This window comes from Oryza brachyantha, chromosome 4, assembly GCF_000231095.2.
Source record: "Oryza brachyantha chromosome 4, ObraRS2, whole genome shotgun sequence".
Lineage (NCBI taxonomy): Eukaryota > Viridiplantae > Streptophyta > Magnoliopsida > Poales > Poaceae > Oryza > Oryza brachyantha.
This window is the reverse complement of record NC_023166.2, coordinates 12,090,892-12,106,715: the sequence shown is the minus strand read 5'-3', so window position 1 is coordinate 12,106,715 and position 15,824 is coordinate 12,090,892. Positions and strand designations below refer to the sequence as shown.

Below are 15,824 nucleotides of genomic sequence, written 5' to 3'. Positions count from 1 at the left end.
AAAGTTTTCTCTACGGCATAATTCTAGTCTATCATAGTTCTCCTCTCATGTGGTGGCGATTTCTTCAGAATGCCAGAGCTGACAGCAACGCCATAAAACCAAGGGCAACAGGAGCACAGCTAACCACCATCTTGATCCCGGTGCTGTACTCTGGCATCTGCTGGCTGCTCGTTCTGGGCGGCAGTGTCGCCTGAGGCGGCGGCGGCGGCGGCATCACGGGCGTCTCCGTCGATGGAGCGGTGGAGCTGGCGTTCGGCGTCGGACGTGGGACGCTCACCGGCGGCGGCGGCGGCGGCGCGCCTCCTGGAACAAGCCCTACAAGAGAGTTGCAAGAGAGTTTTCAGCAAGTCGTGGGGTTGTCCGCCGACGCGCGAAGTGGAAGAAAACGCGCCGCGCCGCCGCTGCGCAATGGCAAAGATGTTGGGTTACCTGGGCAGGCGGTGGCCGCCGGCGGGAGCTGGAGGCGGCAGAGGCGAGGCAGCTGCGCCGCGCGCGTCATGTTCACGGGCACCGGGACCGAGTGGCCGGGCTGCTGGCTGAGGGCCTGGCAGAGGCAGAGCGGCTCGTCGTGCACCATGCTCCCCAGGTTGGCGCAGCACGTGTCCGACGGCGCGGCGACGTTGCCGCCGACGAAGCTGAGGCAGGGGAGGAGCCGGAGGAGGTCGCCGGTGCAGCTGGACGACGCGCCACCGGGCTGCGGCACCGCCCCGGGGACGGTGGCCAGCAGCAGCGCAACGACGACGCAGGAGGCGGCGACAGCCGAAGAAGCCATTGTTGGTACGTCCCTCTCCTCCTCCTTTTCTCGTATGATTTTGATGATTTCTCTGTGGGATAGTTTGCTCGAGAGTCGAGACGCTGGGATTTATATAGCACTGGAGGAATCAAAATCGATCAAACCGCGTGGCTGCAGCATGCGATGCATGGGAATGGCGTGCTCTTCTTTCTTGGGGTGTCGAATTCCTGTGGAGTTGAACGAACGGACGCGCCAGATCGCATGCAGGCTCGTGAGTTTCGCGTGAATTGCAGCATTAGGATCTTGTGCTTGTACTAGTACACTAGGTGTACCATGGTGTGCTCTATTGGGAAACTGGAAATCAATTGTTACCGGCCACTTGAAACTGCTACCTTGCATGCTGCTAACTGGATTAATTAGCAGAGTTAAGTTTGATGCCAATCTTGCCAATGCCTACCTTATCAAGTTCTGATAGCATTGAATAGATTTGTGGAGAGTTTAATTTCGCAATAATAACTTCCCCACTTGGACCTCTAGTTTAATTCTTTCCCAATATTTGGGTGAACCATCGCTTGGTTAAATTGGTAAGCTTGGCTAGGCAGACTTGCCCATGCATTTCCCAATTGGTCAGTTGCTCTGTAGCTTGCTCATATCGGGGAGAGGTAACGGGCCGCTGGTTTTGCTGGTCCGTTTCCGATTGAATGCTACGAAGAAGGCCGTCTTCGCCTTGTTGGGCCGTCAAGAGCTCTGTCTCCTCCTTTCATGGCAGCCACTTCACAGTATTAGCAACCATTGCGGCGAAGGGCGAACTGAGCGTTGGAGGCTTGGAGGCTTGGAGGTGCCTACCCGCTATCAAATGCTGTCAGTTCCGTGCATAGGAATTAGGATTAGCAGCTAGCGCAATTCTGTTAGGCCATTCAAGTGAGGGGTTTCTTTTTTTATTTTCAAGAATACCACACAAGTGATACGCCATTTAATTGAATAAATGAAATAGTTCATATAATAATATAAAAAAATATTTATTATTTAGGACAAGATTTGGCTTATAAATTTGCTTTATAAAACTTCTAAAATTTCAACAAACAATTTTATATTAAAATAAATTATAAAGCCTAATAAGTTTATGGGTATTATGATAGTACTTTTCAAGGAGAAATATATATTATTTGTGTTGTATTTAAAATAAGCATTCAAGAAACAATTGATTACCAGAATTTTAAAAGTTTGATCAAATATTGTCTTAAATGATAAATATTTTTGACTGGAGAGAGTAGCTTTCATATTATTGTTTCGTAAGTTTCACTAAAGAGAGATGAAGTGAGCTCATCTAGATACTTCTGATGGCGTAAATTTGGAATTGTTTGGACTGAGGTGTACCGTGCACATGCTAGCTATTTGGGTACAAGCCAACTTCCAAACTATGGCAACAGAATATTTTTTTTTTAAATATTACACTGGCATGAATTCTAAAGTGTATAAAACCCTTTTTCCCAGGATTAAAGTGTATATAACTACACTCGAGCACTCAAAATCTGCGCTAAATCCATTCGAATTTGAGTAAATTTCAGCAGAAAAAAATATGCACTATCCTTCTCTTCTCGTAAATACCGGTATTTTTGGCTCTACAAATCTATAATAGCAATGTACTATACTATACGTTCGGTCCTACCCCTTGTCGGCAATCGGCCCACCCAGCTTTGCGGTCCTCGAAACGGAGCAAGGGAACGGGAGCTCAATGTGAAGTAGGGCTAACGGAGTGGGAGGTTGCAGCTTCTCCAGCTGTTCGAGGAGGTGACTGTATGGTATATTTTAAATTGCAAATAATTTATAAATAAAATGTTTATATATGTATTTATAGCTATTTAAGAGTTAAGATTAAAAATAAACTATGGTGATAAAACATTAAAATTAAGTCTCAATTTAAAATTGATTATTTATATTTTAATTTATAAGTATAAAAAAAACGAAAAGACGAGAGGTGTAAGGCTGGCCGGCCGACCGACCCCTAGCTCCCCTCTCGATCACCCGCGTCAATCACGGGCGGCACCGGATCGTCGAGAGGCTAAGTCATTTGATGGATTTTATGTCCGATTTGATCGTGATTGATCGCCGTAAACTACATGGCCCCTCGAAGCTTGAATGCATGCCATCAATGGCACAAGAAAGGAGGCGAGGAGGGAGAGGCGAGAGCGTTGAGAGTTTGGTAAAACAAACAGCCCAATCGAATCGACCGTGGCCATGGATGCATGCAACCACTTTTTGATACTGCTGTCCAGATAGAATTAAATCAACATTGATTGATGGAGTGAGGACTTTGGCTTGGGTAGAGATGAACAAGATGTGCGAGTACTCTTGTCTTTAATTGGGAGTTACTGAGATCTTTAGCAGCTTTGGCTTATATGGCTAAGAAACAATGATAGTCTTGAAGCATAAGCTCAGGAGCAAGGTGATTTTGCCTCCATGAACCATGATTCCATCAAGACCCTACTTAGGTCTATTCCAAGAGAATTATGCACCAGTGTCATCACTGTATTAGTCTTTTGTCCTGTGTTGCATCACTTGCATGCAAGTGATGCAATGCCATGTTTGGGTGAAACATGTCTTCAGAAGTTCAGATGTATCTGGAGAGAGGAGGAGCCTGTCACTTATCCCATGCACTTCACCGCCCTTTGAGGGCACTCGATCCCATTCCAACAACATCCAGGGGACCCCCAAAAAAAAAAAACTTTCAAGGATGCTACCAATCCAACAGCACGTACACACAGGCTAGGGCATGGTACAGTTTGTTAAAAGCACACCTCCTGACAGGTTGTATGTAGCTTGCTGTAAGACCAATTCAAATGTGTGAGGCCAGAGGGCATTGAATTGTTTTCAGGGGAGAATAATGGTCTCAGATCAGCAATGGTAGAGGGGTTACTGCTGATAATATTATTGCTTGCTTGCATGAGGGCCATACAGCGAGCCTTGGGGTAAAAAACAAGGCTGCAGACAGAGCACACAACAAACTTGCAAAGGGACAGATGAACAAAGACAACAGGAGGTCAGGAGCAACCGGGGGGCTGCAATAAAAAAGATGATGTAAATTTCTGTGCCAGATTGCTTTACTATACGTTTGAATCTTACTGACCACGGTAATAATTTAGTACTAAATTCAAACTGAGTTGCCATGTAGTAGCAAGATCTAGTTTTGGATAAGCTATGGTCCATGTTCAGTTATAATGAAATACTGAAATACTCCGACAGAGAATCGCCTTTCGGGTTACTCACCTCTCTTTAAATATTCAGAAGCAACGCGTGCTACGAGCAGAGAGAGAAAGTATTATCTCTTCTTTTCGCTTCTACTTATATTTGTAAACCAAAATTTAAATTTTTTAAGTTTAAATTTAGAGTTGACTTTATGATTTTTTACCAAAATTTATTTTTCAGTCTTTTAGATCACTAAGAATACATATATAAAATTTTATTCACAAATTATTATTTTTACAAATACATACACATATGTACTATCAATGTTCTAAAGTATAAGTATTTCTGTTTACTACCTGTCATCAGTCACACTTGATTCAAAGTGTTTTTATTTTATTCTCACTTACCCTCGTACTCCATCCATTGATTATTTATTAAGGGGCACTATAGTATTTGCTTCTTAACACTAATCCATGGTAAACAACCTAAAATTGATAGTATTTCTACCATTACGGATGACTTTAATCGACAAAAAATCTATATGGTTTTGGATGATAAAAGTTGAAAGTGCGATAAATCACACATGCACATATGGTCCATGGATAATTGGTTTAACTGAGATATGTAAAAATCATATAAAAAGTACATGTCTGCACTCAGGACAGAGGTAATACTTATTTAGGACTATAAATCCAAATAATTGAAGTCAAGGGAGTAAAAGGTGATGGTTGGTGTGACCGTCAAAAACTATAAATCCAGTAATAGTAATGTTTGATTTCTTTAAATCCTAAGACAACTTGATGGCTATTTAACTATTTTTTTTAAAGAAAATCATGTGTAAAAAAATTACTACATCCAATCCTTTTTCTTTGACGTTGGTTAGTTCGACATTTGCAACCGGAGGGAGTAAATAATTTTGTAGGTATGTTAGACACGCAGTTTCATGGACACCCTGCTAGTTTTGAATAAATATGAAGTAATTCATATTTAAAATTTGGAACAATTGTAAATTTGCCACTTGTTTGAAACGTTATTGTAAAAATATCACTAAAAGATGCAAAAATACCATTGAAATTGTTATTCTAGTGGCATCCTTGCAATTTAGAAAAAATCAATAACAAATTTGTAAAAGCCTCTTAAAAATTTATAGGGCTCCACATTCCTTTAGATATCAATTACCCACCTTTGTATTTAAAAACACCAAATCAGCTACTAAAAGTTCTTGCAGAAGGGCGATGAGTATCTCACACTAAAAAGTTTGATACAGTAGCTCAAGCTTAGACCCCCTTTGATTCAAAGGAAATTTGTAGAAATTTTAGAGGATTTTATTTCTGTAGGAATTTTTCCTACAAAGCCCTTTGAATCAAAAGAATAAATCCTATGAAATTCCTATGGAATACCTTTTCCCATATAAGTTTTGGAGAAAATTTAGCAAGAGGTAGAACCTCATGGAAAAATCATTTGTGTATTTATCTCTCCTCAAATTCTTATGTTTTTCATGTGGTCCAATCAAACGGTCATTCATACGTTTTTTCCGTGTTTTGCAATCCTCTGTTTTATATTTATATTCATATCAAAATCCTATATTCTTTTTATTTTTCTATTTTTTTATTCCTGTGATTCAAAGGTGCTTAAAAGTCCAAAACCCATGGCACAGGGGTATGGAGGCGGTGACGCAGAGCATATATTACTGCTACTACGCAGGTTACTGTACATGCAACAAGCCAACAAGGCAACAATGCCGTCACTGCTCTGCTGCACGGACCTGCCATTGCCGTGGGATTCCATGGAGTGGCATTGAAGCCTATCGCTAAAGTTTGAACTGCCCCGTGTACGTGCCTGCTCGCCGCGCCATCCCTCGGATCTCGCAGCTTTCTCCCACGTCCTCCATTCCCCTGAGCCAAAGAATCTCTCCATCCTTGATATGGTTTGATGCGGCCTGCAAGCTGCAGCCATGTCCAGTAGTCGAGGCAGAGGCATCCTCCTCGTCCTCCTCTGCCTCTTCTTGATCGCGTCCTCTTTTACAGGTCTCCTCTTCTTGATCAGCGGCAATGGCGAGAAGAGGAGAGATGATGGAGATGGTGACGATGAGAAGGTGAGGCTGCTGCTTGGTATCAATGTTCTGGGCGAGAGGCCTGCGAGTCTGGGTAAGCAGCATCGGCATGGGCATGGAGATGGCGTCACCCCGGCCCCGGCTCCGGCTCCGGCTCCGGCTCGTGCCCACCTGCCGCCACCGCCGCTGCTGCACAAGAACGCGCGGCTCCCGGTCCCGGGGAAGGTCGGCCACCGGAGGGGCAACAACACGGCGCACAGTCCGCGCAGTGCGGCAAGCGAGCAGGGCGTGAAGAAAAGCACGCCGCTTGTCGTCGTGGCCGCGGCGGCGGCGCTGTCCGGCGCGGCGCTGGTGCTGCTCGTCGTCCTCGTGGTGTTCCTGGCGTGCCGGAGGTTTCAGAGGAGGACCATGCCGACTGCTGACCAGAGCGGCACCAACAAGGTGAGCTTCGATCCTGGGCCGGACCTGTTCTACCTGGACGCCGTGAAGCCGTACGACGGGGGCGATCATGGCGGCGGCGGTGTAAAGACGCCGGAGATGGCCGGGGCGCCGAAGGAAGAGCCCAAGTGCGAGGAGGAAGACAGCGGAGCTTTGTCCGACGACGGCGCCGACTCGGTCCATTCCTCGTGCTGCTTCCACTCGTCGCACTTCTCCTACTCCGAGCTCCGGGACACCAAGGCTGGAAGCAATGGCATTTCGCCAACGCCGTCCGGCCGGTCAAGACGCCGGAGCTCCGCCCCTCCGACGCCTTCGGAGAAGATCAAGGCTGCAAGCCCTTATTCGCCCCAGGTCCCGCGCACGCCGAGCAATCGGGAGCGATCGTTTCGCACCCACTCCCCGAGCTCGTCGATGTCGGAGTCGATATCTCAGGTGCTCAAGGATCATGAGCTCCGGCGAGCCGTCCATTCCCTGAAATTTCCAGAAGCGCAGAGCGAGAGCACGCGCCATGTCAAGGAAGACGAAGCCGAATCAGGCTCCGCGTGTTCGGATGCTGCAAGCAGAAATATACCGCCGCCGCCTCCACCACCACCACCACCTCCTCCTCCGCCGCCGCCTCCATCACTCCCACCTCCGACGGCAGTAACACAGCAGCAAGATGTCAAGACAAGTCATGGACCGGCCGTTCCCGCACCGCCGCCGCCGCCACCGCCACTCCTCGCACCGAAACAGCAGAGCAGCGGCGGCCCAAGCCTCCCGCCGCCACCTGCGCCGCCTGGTCTGTTCAGGCCGAGCACGCCGGCGGTCGGGAAGAACGGCGCGCCGCTGCCGAAGCTGAAGCCGCTTCACTGGGACAAGGTGCGCGCCGCGCCCAACCGGCGGATGGTGTGGGACAGGATCCGATCGAGCTCATTCGAGTACGTAACCTCCCACTCCCCCCCTCTATGAACGAGCTCGAAGTGTTCGAGCACACGAGTACACGTTTCGCACACATGCTGATCAAATTGATCGGCGCTACGCTTTGATTCAATCAATCCACAGGTTGGACGAGCAGATGATCGAGTCGCTGTTCGGGTACAACGCGAGGTGCTCGACGAAGCACGAGGAGGTGCAGAGCCGGAGCCCCTCGCTCGGCCACCACGTCATGGACGCCAAGAGGCTGCAGAACATCACTATCGTGATGAAGGCCGTCAACGCCACCGCCGAGCAGATCTTCGCCGCCCTGCTGCACGGTACCCAAATTAACCTCACCTCCTCACGATCGAGGGCATGAACTAGCAGTAGCTGCGTGTGTCCTTAATTTGTGTTCTTCTTTCTTGGTTTGGATGGATTGGTCGGTCGCAGGCAATGGCCTGTCGGCGCAGCAGCTGGAGGCACTCATCAAGATGTCGCCGACCAAGGAGGAGGTCGACAAGCTGACCGGCTACGACGGCGACGTCGACGGTCTCGTCCCGGCGGAAAGGCTCCTCAAGGTGGTGCTCACGATACCGTGCGCGTTCGCGCGGGTGGAGGCGATGCTGTACCGGGAGACCTTCGCCGACGAGGTCGGCCACATCAGGAAGTCGTTCGCGATGCTCGAGGTGAATCTTGGGATGTTCGTCTTACTGATTCTGCTTGGAGATTATTAATACTCTTGAGTTTGAAAATGGCGCGCTGTGTTCTTGGTGTATGGAAGGACGCGTGCAGGGAGCTGATGTCCAGCAAGCTGTTCCTGAAGCTGCTGGAGGCCGTGCTCAAGACTGGGAACCGGATGAACGTCGGGACGGCGCGGGGCGGCGCCATGGCGTTCAAGCTCGACGCGCTGCTCAAGCTCGCCGACGTCAAGGGCACCGACGGGAAGACCACGCTGCTGCACTTCGTGGTGCAGGAGATGACACGGTCGCGCGCCGCCGAGGCGACGGACATCGCCGCCGGGCTGAGCGCCGAGCTCACCAACGTCAAGAAGACGGCGACCGTCGACCTGGACGTGCTGACCACCTCGGTGTCCGGCCTGTCGCACGGCCTGTCCCGGATCAAGGAGCTGGTGGGGAGCCACCTGCCCGGCGACGAAAGGAGCCAGTGCTTCGTCGCCTTCATGGCGCCCTTCGTCGCCCACGCAGGCGAGGTGATCCGGGACCTGGAGGACGGCGAGCTCCGGGTGCTGGCGCACGTCAGGGAGATCACCGAGTACTACCACGGCGACGTCGGCAAGGACGAGGCGAGCCCGCTCAGGATCTTCGTCATTGTCAGAGACTTCTTGGGGATGCTAGAGAGGGTGTGCAAGGAGGTGAGGGGCGCGAAGAATTGCCATGGCGGGAATCCTTCCCTGAACAATGTATGATACCGCAAAACTGGGGAAAAAAGAACAGCATTGTAGTTCTTGGCCTTTCGGTTGTTCCTTCAGAAGTGATTCCAGATTAGATCAGAGTTCATTCAGATTACAAGCATCCATCTCTTCTTCCTTCAGAAGTGCATTCTACAACCATAAAGTCTGTGAAATCAAAGCGTACGATCGTTTCTGATAGTGCAAAGCAATGTTCGCCTGTTTCAAATTAATCAACAGAAAAATGAAAATACTGGGATAGCAATGTCGCAAGTCTACGAGCAGGATCCCAGTGAAAACAAAAGCTGAACAGTGCCACACCGGTAACACTCGACAGTCACCAACGGTGTCAGGCAATAGAATCGTAGCGCCCTCTAGCTCCTGAATTCTTGCCAACAGCTTCTCGCTCTATCCTTCTAAGCACCCTGGGTCTAGCTTGGTATGCAGTGAACATTTCTGCAGAAATGAGCCCGTTTTATGAACTCTATGAAGAGGGTTCTGAACCAATTTGCTCTCAAAAGCCTCTGAACATACACTCACCAGCTCAAAATTGTCAACGCAACATCTTGACAGCTCTCAAAAGCCGGTGAAGGACGCCGCCCCTAAGCATACAGTGGCCGACGGGAAGCATTTTTGCGTACACATACTTCCCAGGTTGCAGGAGGCAAACACATGAAGGAGAGTCTGGAGGGAGATCTTCTGGTAGGAAGGGTTATAGTGGAGAACATCCCCCATTTTCCTTAAGTCATGAAAACTTATACCATTATCTCTGTTTGAGGATGAAAAATTTGAGTTACCTTTGGGCATTTCTTGAGCTTCATATCCCATATCTGAAGAAATCAGAGCAGCAGACTGACGAAGAACTGCAGTCGACCATGTCGGAGATATTACTAGCATTTGCATTTCATCACTGAGAGCTTGTTCTGCCATTCCATTCATCAAATATGACAAATAAACGGTGTGCAAAAATGGTTGGGGAAAACCATTGTACCAACCCCAGTGAACTGCATGCATCGAAAAGGAACAAAGTCAACAGTAGCTGTGAGGTTTATTCCTTTTTCCCTTTTTAATGGACCGATGGTGTTTACAGATAGTGACACAGTCCAGAAATTGCTTACAAACACCTTTTTCAAGAAAATCATCAAACTAAATGGAACTGTTCACACTGTGTCACATACTTATTCTATCTGATCATGCAACTCTCCTGACATCTCTTACAAACCCATATAGCACAAGAAACAGAGATGCAAAATCGACCTGACAAGAAGGAAAGTATGCTATGTGAAAACTAAGCTTCACGGCCTAGTTGGTCCAAAACATTTATCATCAGTTCATTAACAAGTAGTGAGTTTATATTTATATGTTGGCAAGTAGTGAGTTTATATTTACAGATAATGAAAAACAAACATACCTCCCATGGCTTAAACTGTTGATCATTTCCATGAAGTAAGGTTTCTAGGGATAGCACCGAAAACAGATATGGCCTTACAACCAGAAGGAATAGTGCAATGTGCAACAGAGCAAAGAAAAAAAAGCCACTTGCTTTTGAGCATCTTCTATGAAATGCTGAGTTATTTTAGGAATAACAATGAAAAAAATCATTAATAAAGGTGCCTTCTGGTGTATCTGAAATACTCAAGTAGCATTAATTACCTTTGTATCTATCTTTTGAGAGCCTTCCCGTGGTCAAGATTGACAATGTTGCCATATCTCAGTGCCTCATTCATAACCTGTAGCACTGTAAGAGCCATATGCATCACCACCACGTTTCCACTTTCCAGTATTGCAGAACAAGTCCCTTATGCCCTTTTCATTATGAATATGAGTAAATGACATAGGCCCCATTTAGTTCGCAAAATGAAAATTTTTAGGTGTCATGTCGGACATTTGACCGGATGTCGGAAGGAGTTTTCGGACACGAATAAAAAAATGAATTTCATAGCTCACCTGAAAACCACGAGATAAATCTTTTGAGCCTAATTAATTTATCATTAGCATATGTGGGTTACTGTAGCACTTATGGCTAATATGGACTAATTAGGCTCAAAAGATTCGTCTCCCGATTTCCTCCTAATTATGCAATTAGTTTTCTTTTTCATCTATGCTTAATGCTACATTTAAGTGTCCAAAGATTCGATGTGATGTTTTTGAGAACTAAACAGGCCATATTTGTGTGTTTGCTGATTATAGGAAAAAATGCACCTGGCTTACTAACCAAATATAGCATGCATTGAATGATGATCTTACATGTAGGATGTAATCCATCTCATTATCTCATAGTTCTCAGCTATAAAGAATTTGCCCCTCTCTTTTTTCGATCTTATTCCTTCATGCTCCCTCTGCATGAAAACATGTTAATATATACTCCGTCCACTAAAAAGGTACAGTAATTGGAAATCATATCCAAGTGAATAGCAACCATCATAATACAATTGATAGCAACGATGGAAACAAATTCAAATATCTGTCTTGCCTAGTGCCTACGAAATGTATACACTGTTTGCCAAGACAAAATCAGACCTACACATGATTTGGAAGGTGGAGCATAGGTGGCACATGTTCAGGGAATCTTATCAGCCATTTGAATCAGAAATGAAATCACCAGAATGGTTTGAGCATTTCAAAATGGCGTAGCACATGAATCAGAAACGGAATCTCCAATAATGTGACAATCAACATTCTAATCACTATTTGTACGGTAAAATTTCGACGCGGAATGGCCCGGATACAGTGAAGTTCTAGTTCGAAAGTCGCATATAAGAAAATCGATATTCGATCCTGTGTGTAATATCCGCCCCAATTTGAACACAACTACAGCGAAATGATTAAAGGGGAGGGGGGGGGGGGGGGGGAGGGAGATGATTACCTCGCGCGTGTGAGGAGGCGGAGGCAAGCACCGAGAGCGCGCCCCATGGCGCGGGCGACAGCGGCGTCGGCTGCGAGAGCTTGATCTCTACAGCACAGAAGGAACCCTAGACCTTAGGTTCGAGGTTTCACACGCTAATGTACTTCGGCCTTGTCTAGTTCCCATTTTTTTTTCCAAAAACACCACGAATTTTTTTGACACCTAAATAAAGTATTAAATATAGATGAACCAAAAAACTAATTACACAGTTATGGAAGAAATCTTGAGACGAATATTTTGAGTCTAATTAGTCCACGATTAGCCATAAGTGCTACAGTAACCAACATATGCTAATGACGGATTAATTAGGCTCAAAAGATTCGTCTCGCGGTTTCTAGGCTAGCCGTGTAATTTGTTTTTTCATTTGTGTCCGAAAACCCCTCTCGACATCCGGTCAAACATTTGACGTGACACTTTTTCCAAAAATTTTCTCAATCTAAACACCACCTTCGTCGCCAGGGCGGCGCGGTGAAATGGGGACGGCGATCGCGGAGCAGGCGTTAGAGCAAGTTCAACATTATAGTCTCTAGTTCATCTATAGTCAATTTAATAGCCAATTTATACAATAGTTGTCTATAAACATTAATTAATACATAGTCTCATATGTCATACTCATATGATGTCTTAGGGCCCGTGTTGTAGCTACCTATAAATTAGTAGTCCACTCTCTTCTCTTATCTCTTTAAAATATGTTTATAGCTACCTTATAGTCTACTATTATACCCGCTCTTATGACTAAGTGAGGGGACCGAAAGAACACCAAAAATGCCTCTAGTACCAACCAGTGCACGCAAAACCCATCCACCGGAGAAGTCCACCGCTGATTTCTTTTTAAAAAATTTAATAAAAAAATTTATTACTAAACCACAGCTAAAAATATTTTGACTGGATGAACCTTTTAATAAATAATGAAACTTTTGCTCTACGTACAACCACTTGATCTGGAATCTGGATCGCATCGGTACGGCGAGGGAGAGACCACCTACATTCGATGCAACCTAGGACACATTCACACATGCCCGCGTCGATCGACGTGTGTACTGCTCACAGGTGACATTTGTGTGTTGCGGCACAAACCGAAGCGTACGTGAAAAACGAGTGATTAACCACCACGGCCGTCGTTAAATGTGCACCCCCATCACCCGCTCACACACACAACCGAGTATCTGGCGAGAGGCTCTTGCATTTCGATCACGCTGAGGCCAACGGTTAATCAGACACAGCAGAGCACCGCTGCCAGACGGTCAGGGAGCACCGGGAATCGACCGGAGGATCACTTCCATGGCGAGCGGCTGCCCGGTGGGAGGCGGCGCCGCCTTCTGCGTGCAGGCGAGCAACCTACCGGTCGGCCCGTGGTCCTCCGGTCTCTGCGGCTGCTACGACGACGTCAGTTGCTGTAAGTTTCTCTAACACTTTTAACTAGAGCGCGTGATTGATACCGATCATGTACATGGGTCATTCCTCTGCATTGTTTTCCGGTGAGTCAGTGACTTACTCTATGCCGCTGCCTACATGCATGCAGGCTGCTTGACCTTCTTCTGCCCCCGCATTACCTTCGGGAGGATCGTGGAGATCGTAAACCAGAGAGCTACATGTAAGCCTTAATCCTCTGGGGTGATATATGGCTCTTTGCTAGAATTACGATCGAAATTGGCCGGCCGGCCTGATGATCGATGCTTGAATATAAAATTGCAATGTTGATTTAAGCATGCTGCGGGAGTGGGACGCTGTATGTGTTACTGTCGATGATGACGGGGTTCCTGCTGTTACCGCTCCAGGCTGCGCCAGCAGTACGGGCTCAAGGAGAAGCCCTGCGGAGACTGCTGCGTCCACTGGTGATGCGAGCCCTGCGCCCTCTGCCAGGAGTACCGCGAGCTCAAGAGGCGCAGCTTCGACATGTCCCTCGGTACGTATATACTGGCATTTGTGAACCATACGTACTATACGTACGTGCTCTCTGCATATGATTATATGAAGAGATTTACTCCGGTTCAACAAAAAATACCTCGAGGTACCGGTATCTCGAGATACCAAACGTTGGTCACATACGCATGAGGTTGATTTGCTCGGTTCGCAAATTTTCAGGATGGCAGGGGAACATGGAGAGGATGGGGAAGGGTGTTGCGACCGCACCACCGCTGATGTAACCAGGGATGATTCGCTAGTACGTCCGCGGGGACGTGGGCTTGAGTGCTCGACCAAACACATCTTGTTGACGTCTACTTTTCTAGCTTTTATTTACTTTCATCTTGCTGCGAGCCAGCAATATATATGATGTGTATAGTGTTTTCCTTTTGCAACATATTAGGTCGTCATCGTCCTTGGGCATCCACTGGACCACCATGCATCTTTGTTGCCTTGCTCATATGTCCTCGCAATAGTGTCAGCCATATTTGTGTAGAAAGTGTATCTAGTTTGTTTATAGTTTTAGTTAATAAGATCCAGGAGGCTGTGCCGTGCTTTTTTTATCTCACTCGCTCTTGACTCTGTAGTTTGTATACGGCGAGTTCGTACTGTATGTGATACTATCTATGTGAGCATGTCTACATAAATAACTCGAAGCCATGATTCCAAGAACAACAACCTGGCTACTCGTCGTAGTAAAATAGCCAGGCACGTACTCTGATAAATTATCAATGACAAAATCAATTAGTTAGGCTCCTCAATGATCTATTCCGTTTTGCCTATTAAGAAGATAGGCCTTGACTAGGAATGGAGATTCTGATTAAACAGGCCATCATGGAAATGTCGTCATTGGATACTTTCTTGGAACTAAACAACAAGTTGCTAAGGACCATTTAGCCATCCACATCCTTATTATTAGTCTCTTTTAGAGCAAGGTCAATAATAGCCAATAACTAGCTCTAAAAATTGCAATAGTCTACATTTAATGTTAATAACTATATCATATAATATAAAGGTTACAACACATTCAGATTTCTAGATGAGTATGGTAAAGTGGTAGAGCATCCACGTAGCCTACGTTCTTTTGTGATTACATTTTATCAAATTACTTGATTTGTTTGGTTGCTCATCGTAATGGTAACCAACTCCTTTACACTGTTTGGATGGCTGTAATGCAGTGAAGTTCCAGGTAGGAGATAAAGAAGAGCATTCGCACTTTGAGATTTCTAGTGAACGATAATTATTATTATTTTTTGGAGTGCACCCATAAATTCAGAAACAAGTAGTTGTACGTAGACAAACGAAATCCAAAATGGAGTTATAAAAAGGCACCATAGGATGAATTTTCGTCCTATGTTTATTCATGCACATGCAACGTATGACCAAATCCAAATTTTGGAGTACATAAAAAAGATGAAGCAGAAGGAACCAAAGTGTCCTGCTCTGTAATAGGGACACTGTTCACCACAAAACCCCAGTTTAACTATTCCTCGTCATAAGTGTCAATGATAGCTATGGCTGCCAATCCCTGGCTCCTTTGCATCAGATTGTTGTAGGTGTCAGGAGATCACATACTCGAAACTGTACTGCCTTAGACCGAGTTCGGCTAGAAGATATTATCTGGCGTAGAAAACGTAGTAATAGATTAATACATAATTAATAAATTATTAGTTATAAAAAATAAATAATATATTAATATAATATTTTAAAGCAACATTTTTAGAGAAAATTTTCGCATAAAATACATCGTGTAGCAATTCAGGACGCGTACGCGAAAAACAAGGGAATCTAGTAAATTAGAGGAAGTGTCGAACGTGGCCTTAGTCGAACTTCTTTCACCTGCTACGGGCCTTGGGCTGCACCTCCTCACTTGGTTCACCTCCTCTGCGGCCCTTTGCTCTAGCACGACTTGGCTAGGTTGTGTTCCCATGATAGCCTCTAGAACCACGGCTGCCCCGTTAGCCTTGGCCTCTCCAACCTCCGCATCATCACACTCTCGTCAAGGGGTGCATGATTCTCGATGCAGACAACGCCGATTTAAAAGAGACAGTTCCTCTATAATACTTCTGTCTCCGTGACGTGATCACTGTACGTGGGTTCCATTATTCTCTAGGCTTATATGTCCATTACCATGTCGAAGTATCTTGGTACCTTGATTTGGATTGTGATAGGTTAACACTAGCAATGAAATATGATTACGTGGTATCTGATACAACCCATTTAAAACAAACACATTTAATGATTTTATATTGAGTTGTAGTCCAGTAAAGATCCAAAATGACACAACCAAACACCTTCATTA

General features: G+C 46.0%; 2 protein-coding genes, 1 long non-coding RNA gene and 1 pseudogene across 4 annotated transcripts; 2 read left to right on the top strand and 2 right to left on the bottom strand.

Moving 5' to 3' along the window:
- Positions 1-56: 56 nt before the first annotated feature.
- LOC102708514 (non-specific lipid transfer protein GPI-anchored 5-like) lies at positions 57-825 on the bottom strand. The gene is made up of 2 exons (XM_040523075.1): positions 430-825; positions 57-315 (listed from the first exon to the last, which is right to left on the bottom strand). The coding sequence occupies exons 1-2, from the start codon at positions 770-772 to the stop codon at positions 65-67; spliced, it is 594 nt and encodes a 197-aa protein (XP_040379009.1). The 5' UTR covers positions 773-825; the 3' UTR covers positions 57-64.
- LOC102719292 (formin-like protein 2) lies at positions 705-8,883 on the top strand. The gene is made up of 5 exons (XM_040523074.1): positions 705-777; positions 5,577-7,327; positions 7,452-7,642; positions 7,755-7,990; positions 8,086-8,883. The coding sequence occupies exons 2-5, from the start codon at positions 5,874-5,876 to the stop codon at positions 8,728-8,730; spliced, it is 2,526 nt and encodes an 841-aa protein (XP_040379008.1). The 5' UTR covers positions 705-777; positions 5,577-5,873; the 3' UTR covers positions 8,731-8,883.
- A 42-nt stretch (positions 8,884-8,925) lies between these two features.
- Positions 8,926-11,685, bottom strand: LOC121054165. 2 transcript variants are annotated; one of them, XR_005811570.1, is made up of 6 exons: positions 11,579-11,685; positions 10,960-11,051; positions 10,366-10,450; positions 9,510-9,716; positions 9,253-9,411; positions 8,926-9,168 (listed from the first exon to the last, which is right to left on the bottom strand). It is a non-coding gene; the product is annotated as an uncharacterized LOC121054165 (long non-coding RNA). The 2 variants fall into 2 exon arrangements; XR_005811571.1 differs by having other exon boundaries at positions 9,253-9,408.
- A 1,213-nt stretch (positions 11,686-12,898) lies between these two features.
- On the top strand, positions 12,899-13,764 carry LOC102719011 (annotated as a pseudogene).
- The last annotated feature ends 2,060 nt before the right edge of the window (positions 13,765-15,824 follow it).